This window comes from Orbicella faveolata, unplaced genomic scaffold (genome assembly GCF_042242905.1).
Source record: "Orbicella faveolata isolate gen_17 unplaced genomic scaffold, um_ofav_v1 contig_35, whole genome shotgun sequence".
NCBI lineage: Eukaryota > Metazoa > Cnidaria > Anthozoa > Scleractinia > Merulinidae > Orbicella > Orbicella faveolata.
Genome location: NW_028301564.1, coordinates 16,719,606 through 16,731,367, shown reverse-complemented (window position 1 = coordinate 16,731,367; position 11,762 = coordinate 16,719,606). Strand labels below are relative to the sequence as shown.

The 11,762-nt window shown below is 40.5% G+C and overlaps 1 protein-coding gene across 1 annotated transcript; it reads left to right on the top strand.

The window, feature by feature from the left end:
- Positions 1-1,133: 1,133 nt before the first annotated feature.
- Positions 1,134-4,977, top strand: LOC149103529 (uncharacterized). Its single transcript, XM_089272671.1, has 6 exons — positions 1,134-1,289; positions 1,599-1,682; positions 1,929-2,087; positions 2,390-2,491; positions 2,900-3,047; positions 4,391-4,977. Exons 1-6 carry the CDS (start codon positions 1,287-1,289, stop codon positions 4,519-4,521), a joined length of 627 nt encoding a protein of 208 aa, XP_089128797.1. The 5' UTR covers positions 1,134-1,286; the 3' UTR covers positions 4,522-4,977.
- The last annotated feature ends 6,785 nt before the right edge of the window (positions 4,978-11,762 follow it).

Here is an 11,762-nt window from a genome sequence, read left to right as displayed (position 1 = left end):
CCCTTCCCACCGAAAGTTGCGCCTCTAAACCTAGCAATTGCTGACGCTAGAGGGACTATCTATGTTCTTTATGGAAACTTTTCGGATCTGTCAGAAATAGTTTCAGCATATGCGCAATACTGTGATGGCTGAAGGAAGTGCTGAATATAGATCTACAAATCACGCTGGGTGTATTTAGATAAACTGAATTCTCACGCGCTGCAAGATATTTCTAATAAATAGACACACCAAAAGTTACAGCCTTTACCAGAATTTCCGAACGTTTTATTGTTAAATTTAAAATCGAAACCAGTTTTGCTGTCAAGAGAAAATAAGTCAATCTCTTGTGCTGTTAGAAAAAACCTTTCTTTTTTTTTGGGGGGGGGGGGGGCGGGGTGGGGAGGGGGTCAGGATAGGACGGGTTTGTAAAAGAGTTGTCGGACATGCGCATTAAAAGAATTGCTAATACTATTACGAGGTCAATGTTACAATAGAAGCTGAAAAAATAAAATCAAATTCTAGGATTCAGGATTCCGATTTCGCTCATCTTTGTATTTTCGCACGTTGCATGAAATAGTGGTAGGCATGAAGCTTGCGAGTTTTTTCTCTCTTTTTCCAAATCCATTTAGGGAAGGCTACATTTTGCCCAACGAGCTTGCTTTAAAATCCCAACGTATATTTTACAACCAATATGCCAAAAATGGCATTAATCATCATCTGATTTTGGGACGGTTAATGATGTAATCTGTTCTAAATAATTGAAACACATGCGCAATACTATTACGGCTAAAGGAAGTGCTGATTATAGGTCTTGAGGCCACGTATGATGTATTTTAAAATTCAAACATTCTAATTTTCTATAATTTGAACTGGCCCGCGCTGCAAGAAATCCGACTGGCTTAGTGTGAGTCTTTGAAGAGAATAAAACGTATAGCCTTTGCCAGGATCTGTGCAGTCCTTTAAAACTGACGACAAATTTTGCTGTCATAAGAATCCTTTTGAGAGACAGGATGGGATGAGGCTGAGAAACTGCAATCGAATAATGGTTGTTGGTCATGCGCAGTAGAGCAAGTGTTAATACTGGCATGCGCGGTTGAGCTAGTGCTAAGACGAATACGAATTCAATCAGGTGTATAATACCGTGAACATCTTTGATATCAAGTTAACTATGAGGAAATATTCGACAGCCGTCAAATAGTATAAAAAAGGTTCGGTTATGAATTTGCATCCATTCTCATTTGAGAAAGGTTCAAGTCCTCTACCACAAGAAGAACGAAGAACTGTCGCTTTTCTGTTACAAGAGAAAAATGGTAAGTTTTATTTGACAAAATGTGAAATCATTTCAACTTATGCCTCTAGCGTGGACAATAACTCATATGCAGTCAATAAGTCATATGCAGTACATACATCGAACATTTTCTTTAACCAACCAAGAGAGATTCGGAATAGAAACTATCCGTTGGTTAGTTTTTGGTGAGTCTCAGATCCCTGCAGTCGATGCCTTGTTATGTCCATCATAAAGCTCCCTACGCAGTCTCTGAGGCCACGGAGGTCGCTGTTAGCTTTTTAAGAAAAGCAAAAATATCTAATTCATATCATGTTTCTTCCAATTTCACCAGGAGTTCAAAGTGTTCCTTCTGTGTTTTGCCGTCCTTGTTGCTGCCACATCTGCGACCACTGTCTGTAAATGTGAAGAGAAAAAGGTACAAATTAAATTGCTTTGATTTAGTGTTAACAGTTGCACGTTAACCATCATTTCATGAGTTCCATATTCCAAATGTTGTAAAGCAATTCATTAAACTGCGAAGATTTCGTTGCGCTGATCAGTCGAGTTTAAAAGAAAGGGTGGAAATGTAGAGGTCAATGTGATTTGGAAAGATGTCAATAACTCAATAAACCCTTTACTGCGCAATAATTATTTATAAATTGATGTTTTCTTGACTTAACAGGATACCGAGTCAAAGTACAATGTGAAAATTAAAGATGGGGATAAAGAGATTGATGAAGAGATTAAAGTCGACACTGAGAAACAAACAGAGACCGTGAGTGTCTCAAAGGCGAGCTCGGGGAACGCAGGAGAAGTCAAAGTAGTTTACGACTTTGAAAAGGTAAAATACAATGTGTAGCGATTGCATGATTCACTGGCTTTAAATTTTTTAACAGGATAAATCCTGATCGGCATTCCTAAATATTGAACTAGAAAGGAATTACTGCAGCCCTTTTAGTGTCAGAAGTCTTTTTCACTCATTTAATCATTAATTTCGGGAATCCCTCATGATCAATCGCTTAGCTCATCCGCCAGTTTTTATTCTTCGGTTAGAGTCACGCCAATTCGTTTTATTTACTGTTTTCTCTCTGACTCTAAATATAAGTCATGATATCGTAACGTGATTGCCTATCTTTCTTTCAGAACTTAACCATGCAGCGACTTTCCGCTGCAAAAGCCTGTTTCCTGATTGAGTCCACTGGGGACGTGCCAAAGCCTGAGGTGCTCATCAAGTTACTGGACCAGGTAATTCAATTCAGTGAGATTTGTTTTTATTTCATTGTGTACATAATTCTGCAATAGGCTTCACCTGGATGCACGTGCGATGAAATGGAATTTGATACTGTATTTTAATTGGTAGCTTCCATAAGGTCAAACTTTTTAACGAAGGGATTTTAAAATCGTTGGATAAGCTTTTGTTCACCCCAACTAAAGGAGCCCAGTATTAGTTTGAACCTCCTCGTTTTCTTATTTTATTTTTTAAAATAATACTTGGGAAAGGAAATCCAAGGAGACCTCTCCTTTATCAATCAGGCCTTCTTCCAACTTGAGACGTTTGGCAGGGTGTTGATCGATTTTGAGCTGAATGTGCTTAATTTGTCTAAAATATAAGCATTTCTGGTTCATTCAAGCTGCTCTTGTCATACTTTACAGCAAAGCGGCACTTTAACGGCAAGGAATGGGACAGACGAGGAGTACGATGTTGTTTCGACCGTCAGTGATCGCTCGTTCCTGGGTGATGAAATGGCCTCTATGTGTGCAAAGCTGCCCATTTATCGCGTCAAGAAGAGCACAACTCGACGTTAGTATTATACCTCATACTGTTATTATAATCAAAAGTGTGCCGCTTATATAGGATACTTAAAAAAGAAAATTCTTACTGCCGTTCAGTTAGTATTATTCCTAGTCTTATTCACCCAAAAGTTTGGGAAATCTTGATGCCAAAATCGTGAAGAGCAAATGGTCGAAAAAGTAAGACACTACGTTTTCGACAAATTTAAACTCCTTGATATCTAGGTCATTCAAGTTCACTCAGTTTTTGTGCTCCAGAAGGCATTATGACTTTAACATGAGTAGCATTCGAACTTACTCCTAACCTGATCATTAATGTTGTTGGACAGTCCTAACTCAGTCATCAAAAGTTCCTAAAAAGTCTTAATATGGAATTGTTAATTACCAACCAAGAGAGACACTCCAATACGGGGTAGGACTTGGAAATTGAGGATATCATAGTTTCACTTTTCGTCAACCGAAGGAACGCTCGACCGGCCGGTTCTTGCCGAGAGAAGATCTGACTCGTTCTCATCTATCTAGACACTAAGTGCTCAGTGGCTTGTTTTATGTCATGCCGTTCCATTTGCAAATTAATTATGTTGGAATTACGCTTAACTGTCAATAGCCTATTTTTGAGTAGATATGCGAACCATATATCATAAATTTACCTAATTTTTAATATTTTTTCTTTCTTTTCTCTTGTTGGCTGACTGACCGGACTGACAGACAGACAGAGAGACAGAGAGACAGACAGACAGACTGACTAACTATATGACTGACTGACTGAATCACTCCCTCTCTCCCTCCCTCCCTCCCTCCCTCCCTCACTCCCTCCCTCCCTCCCTCCCTCCCTCCCTCCCTCACTCACTCCCTCCCTCCCTCCCTCCCTCACTCCCTCACTCCCTCCCTCCCTCACTCCCTCACTCCCTCCCTCACTCCCTCCCTCCCTCACTCACTCACTCACTCACTCACTCACTCACTCACTCACTCACTCACTCCCTCACTCCCTCCCTCCCTCCCTCCCTCCCTCCCTCCCTCCCTCCCTCACTCACTCACTCACTCACTCACTCACTCACTCACTCGAGATTCTAAGTTCACAAAAGTAATTAGCACTATGAGTTTCCCCATTAAAAGTATACCGATATGGTAAATATTATTTTCTTTTGCTATTAGTTAACGTTGAAACCTTTACTGTAACTAGACCAATACCTCCCTTTGGAGAGTAAGCCGGGCGCAAAAAAGATATCCTATTTTTATTACTCACTCACTCACTCGCTCGCTCATTCACTCACTCAATGACTATCTGACTGATTGTTTGGCTGGGTGACGGACCGATTGGCTTACTGAGTGGCTTATTTACTTACTTTGCAGGTGTAAAGCGTTGGCCTTGCCATTATTATTGCTACCGCTATTGTCATTGGCACTGGATTGGTTGGAGGTCACGGTGGATATATCGTTGCCACTATAAATGTGTGTGGCATTCCTGCGGCTACGGAAAATAGCAAGATTCTGCAAAGCCCGCCGTGTTATAGAGAGAAATAAAAATATCCAGATGCTAGTGACTATCATATTTTGCTGCTTTGATTAAAAATTTTTGCTTTGGAAGAGCTGATTTAAAAGTGAAAGAACTTCTAAAAGTACATTGCATGCGGCATTGAGACCTGTAGACTATGTAGTTTATACTATGAAACAGCAAGAGAAAGTCTGTTTTTTTAGACTGTCAAATCTTTGCAACAATTTCAGACCAGATCAATTGGCTAAGATGCTATTGATTTGTAGAAACAGGGCTCCTGGTAGAAAAAATGATTTCAGGATAAAAAAACTTGGTTAAATTTCGCAGAAAAGTGTGAGACTGTGTAGGAAAGTAATTCAATGATGCTATTGCAAAATGTATAAGTGCGAATTAAACAACAATTAATTCAAGAAATGAAACAAATAAAAGTCACTTGTGCTCTTAATTGAGAAACGTGTACTTTCTGACTAAAAATATATTTCTGTCTGAGTTGAGCATTTATATCTATCGAGGGTAATCCGAAAAATTCCCGCGCTTTTGAGAGTTATAGAGTTTAATTTCCGCGTATTTTTCAGTAAAGTCTAACCTGAGAGTTTCAGAATAGAAGGCAATTTGCGTCTAGTATATTTACTGCTAAAATCTGCCAATAATTTCTGTTGAAGTTACCATGTTAAACAATCTTTTTTGGTTAGTCTAACTGACGTAACTCTGAAACGGTGAAGAACTTCGCCGAATTAAACGTGAAACGAAAATCATAAATATTCGTACTGAGAGAAGTAGTGCGCTCGTCTCTGGATGGAACCCTGGCCGGGGACATTGTGTTGTGTACGTTCATGGGCAAGACACTTTAATTTACTCTCACATTGTCTCTCCAGACCCAGGTGTATAAATGGGTACCGGCGAATTTGATGCTGGGGGTAACCCTGCAATGGACTTGCATTCCATCCCGGGGGGGGGGGGGGTGGGGAAGTAGAAATACTCCCAGTCACTTCATGCTAGAGATACCGGGATAAGCTGCAGCCTGATGGGCCGCTTTTCACGTCTGCAGACTTTACCTTTATCTAACTGAGAAAAGAGGAAACACTGATGACAAACCTCTCGCAGTCTGTTTACAACTTAACAGTTGAGAAACCGTTTCAGGAAAATAACACCGAATTCTTGCGCACCGCGACTTTTCTCCCGTCACTAAAGTCAGGTTTTAGTCTTCTCCTTAAGATCCTTGCCGTGCAACAGGGGAATCCCCGATGGTTGCGTTACTACATATCGCGCCAAGCAAGAACTATGAACAAGCTTTACCCAAAATAACGTAACGTAGATTGCGAGCAGTCCCTTGTTTCCTCCAAGATCGGCGAGGAAAGAAACGCTGACGAACGAGAAGAGGCGAGCGGCGAAGCCGCAAGGGGCGCCGTCTAAGCGTGATGCAGCAGTACAGATCAGAAGTTCAAGTCAGCTCTGGAAAATGCACCGGTCCTAGACGCGTTTGTAGGGTTAAGAAATACACTAGCTCTGACATAGAAGTTACGATTGGCGTCGCCTAGAGGAGGACACAAAGGCAAAAATTCGAGTTTAAATAAAGTTTATGGACGAGTGTATTTTAATAAATGAAAGTGATCAATTGTTCTTAGTCACGATTCCATTCAGGTTCTCCGGAATGGATAAAAGAAGTTGTGACACTCAAGGACCCTCGGCCCTTCCCGCAGGATTAAATTTTGAAACAAGTGTATTTCCTTCATGCGCCAAAGAAATTTTTAAAAACGGTTTTAAAAACGGAAAAATAGGGGTGGCGAATGGTCCTTTAAAAACTTCGCAAAATTTTCGGCGAATTTCACGGGTCTCGCAGTATCGTTTTTTAGCGGTTATGTGCGTCTCGCAGTCTCAATTTTTTCAAGGCTAAGAAAGTCGCGAAGTACCGATTTGTTTATATATATATATATATATATATATATATATATATATATATATATATATATATATATATATATATATATATAAGTTAAATGACATCTGAACTCCTTAGAACCTGAACGTCTCGAGCTCGCATTAAAAACACTTTGAAGACTCGGTCTCGCAACTGAAGAAATTAAAATGTCTCGGACTCGCGAAGAAAAACGCTGGTCTCGTCGTCTGGCAGAGTGTCGCATTTACCATCCGCCACCCCTAAAAATGAACTTTTATAAAATAACTGAGCTACTACGTGCGCCCTGATTGGTCGATAGTGTGTGCTTAGATGAGAGCATGTAAACACGGTTGTGACGTTTTAGATTCGCGCGTATTCTTGAGAAATATTTCCTGCTAAAAAAGTGTTCTGTTGCTTAAATCGTTTTATAGTTAAGATGATTTAAACGTTAACCTTTAAAAATTTTTTTTTTTTGCAATATTTGTTTCCTTTGTTTAAATATTTGTTTCCCTTAATTTGTTTCAGTGGCATCCCTGTAAACTAGCTAAGCTTAGTGCTTGCATAGCTAAGCGCATGACCACTTAAATAAGATTTACGTTTTTTTTTTCGCGAAGGAAATTTTTAGGAACTATTGGGATTTTCAATTTTCCAAAGTTTGAACCTTTTCTTCCGTGGTGGTCAATATAGAACAAGTAAATTCTTAGAAATTTGTTTTTGCCGTTTGAAAGCGCATTTTTTTTCGGGGAACACCTTCTCTTATTTTGAGCACTTTTTGAAACGTTCAACGTTTTTCTGGAGCAATGTATCCGCTGTAGTTTACTCGCAAAGGCTGTATTGATCTAATCGCTAAGACATAATTAATTTTTCAGAAGAACAGATTTTTTCATTATATTCAATGAATTAATTTTCAGCACTCTTAAGTTCAGAAGTTGCAAGTTGTACAGTATAATAGTGCTCTAATAAAACTGGATCGTGATATATGGTGCAAATTAAATGATGAAGAAATGAAATAAATTCACTGGTACAATTAGTGCAATTAAAACTTGTGCTCTATAAAGAATCTTGTTCTTTTTGACTGAGCCCAATATATAGACCGTTAATTTGGTCACCCCTCTACCCTAGTTATATGGTCTCGGGTACCCGAAATAACCCCACCTCCGAGGCAGCTTTAGCGATCGTTTATAGGTGAAAACGTAGTCCGTGTAGGCCGAGCCAAAGTTGACCCTGCGTGATTATTCATAACCCATATTGAATGTGCAAATATCTCTCTTTCTTTGAGGTTCCCTCGGTCATTCGATCACAGTGGGTTTTGCCGAGTTAATTTTCACTTCTTTGATACGAATTTCTGCTATAAATCCAAAATCTAGGCGTTACGTGACACTCGCCACGCAGAGAGTTGTCCCGGTAACGGGAGCCAAAGCGTTTAAATGAAGAAAAATTGTCCCGCTTACCAGAGTTACCCTACCTGCCGAGGCGAGACAACTCGCCCACCCGAGTTGTTTCGCCCCCTCCGAGACGGGTTCGCGATCCTAATGTAAACGGTTGGTTGAATTTTGCAGGGAAATAAGCTAAAAGGTACCTCGGCCAGGGTAACTCGGGGGGAAGGTTGTCCCGGGTACCCGAGACCATATAAATGGGGCCTAAGACTGTTAGTGATTGTACTCCAAAGCTTTTGCCGCTCAATTCTGACAATATTTCAGCATGTTCACACTGCCGGAACATATACGTAACGACATATCTTCCTTCTTATGTCGTTATGTTTATGTTGTTGCGCATATGTCGTTATCTCGCATGTGTGATGAGCTAAGCCTTACAATGTCGTCTTTCTCGTAAGCAAAGCTATGAGATGATCGGTGTACTATGTTTTAACTTATACACCAACCGGACTTCAAGGCGTATAATCAGCACTTCCTTCAGACGTGATAGCATTAGGTATGTGCTTCAATTATTTTACGACAGATTTAGACTGCGAGCAGTCTATCTTTTCCTCCAAAATCCGCAGGAAAGAACGCAAAACAAGGAAGCTGCGAGCGTGACTGTGAGTGTTAAGTGCGAGCGGCGATGCCGCGAGCCGCTGGTGGCGCGGGCGTCGGAAGACGGGTGAAAAGAGAGACTGCACCTGTTTCCGACAACGACTTGGATGCTACTTTGACAAGTCGCATCAATGACACCTCCGCTCTGTTTTGAATATGACAGTCCGGTGTCTAAATCTATCGCCTATCTATCGAAGCTACATCTGGTAAGATGTGATGAATGGTTTGACAGATTGCAGCTGAAAGCAGGCAAATAAGCTCTCGAAAATGTTCATACTGCTCGGTCAAACGGCTCTACTCTACTTTAAAGTCCTCCTAATACCACAGTCCTTCAAAAACAAGTGTGAAGCATCAAACTGATATAAAGGTCGCAAACTCGAAATTCAAAATAGAGCAGCAAATGTCACAAACCGTAGGAGACAAACATTTATACAACAGAGTTTTGACGTGTGCTGCATGTGCATGTGACTTATAAACGCTACTGACAGATGTACGTCATAACTTCTTAGACCGACCAATGGAATTACTCCGTCACCATAGTGCCGGGCATCCAAAACGTTGCATGAAATCAGTGCAGTCTCTCTTTTCGCTCGTCTTCTGACGCCCGCGCTACTAGCGGCTCGCGGCATCGCCACTCGCATGTCACGCTCACAGTCACGCTTGCACGCTGTTCTTCCTCACGGATTTTCGAGGAAGAGAGACTGCTTGCAGTCTAAGACAGATTGTTCAACTAACAGTCCCAAAATCAGCTGGTGATTAAAGTCATTTTTTGCATTGACTGAAAAATATGCTGCGACTTTAAAGCAAGCTTCAACAATTGGGCAAATTCCTGGGGGCGAAATGTATCCTCCCCCAATTAAAAGAATTTGGAAAAAGAGAGAAAAATCTGCGAGGTTCGCGGTTGTTACTTATTTGTGTAACGCGCGTTAACAGACACAAAGGAAGAGAAGAGAAAAGACACTATATTAATTTTATACAGACAAACAGGTCAATGTAAAATGAACGGCTCAGTTCACCAGAGTAACAGTGAAAAGAATTGAAAGTGTGTTACGCTTAACTTATTTCCGGCAGGTAGCAACCTACTAACGCATGAAATGAAATGGTCCGCAATAGAGCTTGAATTCATTTTTAATTCAAGTGAAAACATTAACTACAGGGCGATTTTTCAACAACGCATGATATACTTTTTAATGTCTCTGTTTTATTTAACTGAGCGTCATCTGAAGACCTACAACCAGCACTTCCTTCAGCAATCACAGTGTTGTAAATATGCAGCGTACCCAGCTTTCTGGGAAATTTTGTAAAAAATCAACGAGGAAGCGAAATAGACATAGATAGAGCTGTCCAGGATCTCAATCAGTTGTTTATGAAGGTAAAATTTGGCGGAGGCTTAACACGAAATAACGTGCACAGAACGTGGCCAAACTATAGAAGCACTCCTTCTGATACGTCTATCTACGTCGCTCAATTTTTCTTTTAGCAGCGCGCGACATTTTGATTTTAATTATTTTTTTACTAACTGACCAAACATGACCGCAAGAATTATGTACAGCACTTCCTTAAGCAATCACAACATTGCGCACATACTGAAACTACTTACAACAAATCAAATGGGGGGACCTATCACGGTCATTTTAGGCCCCGTCCACACTACCCCGGGGGCCGAATTTGAAAACGGAGGTTTCGCTTTGAAAGTGCGTCAAACGTTTTCCATCCACACTATACTGGAGGAATTTAAAAATGCAACAATCACCGGTCATTTTGCATTTGTATTTGTGTAAAACTTGGGCAGGAAACATCATGACTATCGTATATAATTTCATTGTTTTCGAAAGCAGTTCGTTTTCAAAATGTTTTCCGTCCTCACTCAGAGAACGCAAAGCCGGCGTTTTCAAATTCCTCCGGTTTGAAGAGCGTTTTCGAAAGTCTTTTTCGTGACGGATAAGTGTGGAAGGAAGGCCTAACCGGAGAAATGAGACTGCGTTTAATTTTCATATTTCTTCGGCGTAGTGTGGAGGGGGCCTCATGCATAAATTGAACAAGCTCGTTGAGAGAAACGTGATTATCCCCAAAAGGATCTACCGAGGGTCAAAAAAACCGCCGACGTCGATCGTACACGTCTTCCTAATTTTGTGCAGCATTCCATCTCAGGCCAAAAAGATTCGTTTTACGTAGCTAGATATTTGCGGATAAATATATTCCGCGACATTTTCGGAAGACCAAAAGTCGTCGAAGTGCACGTAAAAGATATAAATACAATTGAAAAGTTTGTTGTTGCGTAAACACTAAACGGGGTACAAAAGAGTTATGTACCTTTTCTAAAACGTTGAAACATTTTTCACTTTTGCGAATTAAAGGAGTCATGAACTTGATGTTTCATTGTGAACTTCGGGGGAGTTAAAACAAAATAGAGTTTTTTTTTGTGGGAGCCAAAGGTGGAAGAAAATAGGATTTAATTTATTTAACCGTAATGTTTATCTTTGAGACTACAAAGAGAAGATAAATAGAAAAATAGGTCTTGTATTTATTGACAAACTCTATAGTTTTTTTCTTGAATTAAGAAATATCTATCGTTTAAAACAGTCTTCCGACACCGCATAAGAGAATTTCATGCGATTTCTCAGGATGGCGTCTTTATTTATTTTTCTTTTAAAAATCTGGACAGGTTCTTTACGTTTCAACTCTAAAATGTTATGAAACTACCGTGATGTACAGCGCACGCTTCGAAACTTGACCCTCTTCCTTCAGCGATGGCATAACTGCGCATTTGCAACGACAGGTTTTTCATGTCATCTTTTATACAAGAAAGAAAAATACCAAATTAATGTGGGTGCCGTTAGGGTTGGCCAGTTAATTGCGCCCTTGTTCTCTCCCATAGTAACGCCATAAGTGTTATCAGGAGCCATAATCGGGGACGGAGACCGTAAGCCTTGGGATCCGCGCGAACCCATGATATGGGACAATGTTTCTATTTTTAGAACAAATTGCGCCATCATGACGTCATATATCCGCGCGGATCCACGCACATGTCAGGGGCTCTCGCGCGGATGTTGTCATGTTGCCTGATCAAATGGTGAGAGTTGAGAGATTTGTCCCGGGGGGGGGGGGGGACTCCGATATGAAATGGACGGGGATGCTCGTCGTCTCGCTTAGAGGTGTAAATTTCGGATTTGGGTCTCGCTTAGGGTGTTCTGGGCAAAATGTTATTATTTTTAGCCGTCAAGGTCTCGTTTAGGGTTGCACGCGAAGAAATAACAAAAAAGAAAGAATTTTGATTCTTTATATTTACTCGGTTCATAT

What these genes read in the sequence shown, in the direction of transcription:
- LOC149103529 (XM_089272671.1), top strand. An exon ending in TCATCAAGTTACTGGACCAG is followed by an intron (nt 2,492 to 2,899) that starts GTAATTCAATTC and finishes CATACTTTACAG; the next exon opens with CAAAGCGGCACTTTAACGGC. An exon ending in CAAGAAGAGCACAACTCGAC is followed by an intron (nt 3,048 to 4,390) that starts GTTAGTATTATA and finishes CTTACTTTGCAG; the next exon opens with GTGTAAAGCGTTGGCCTTGC.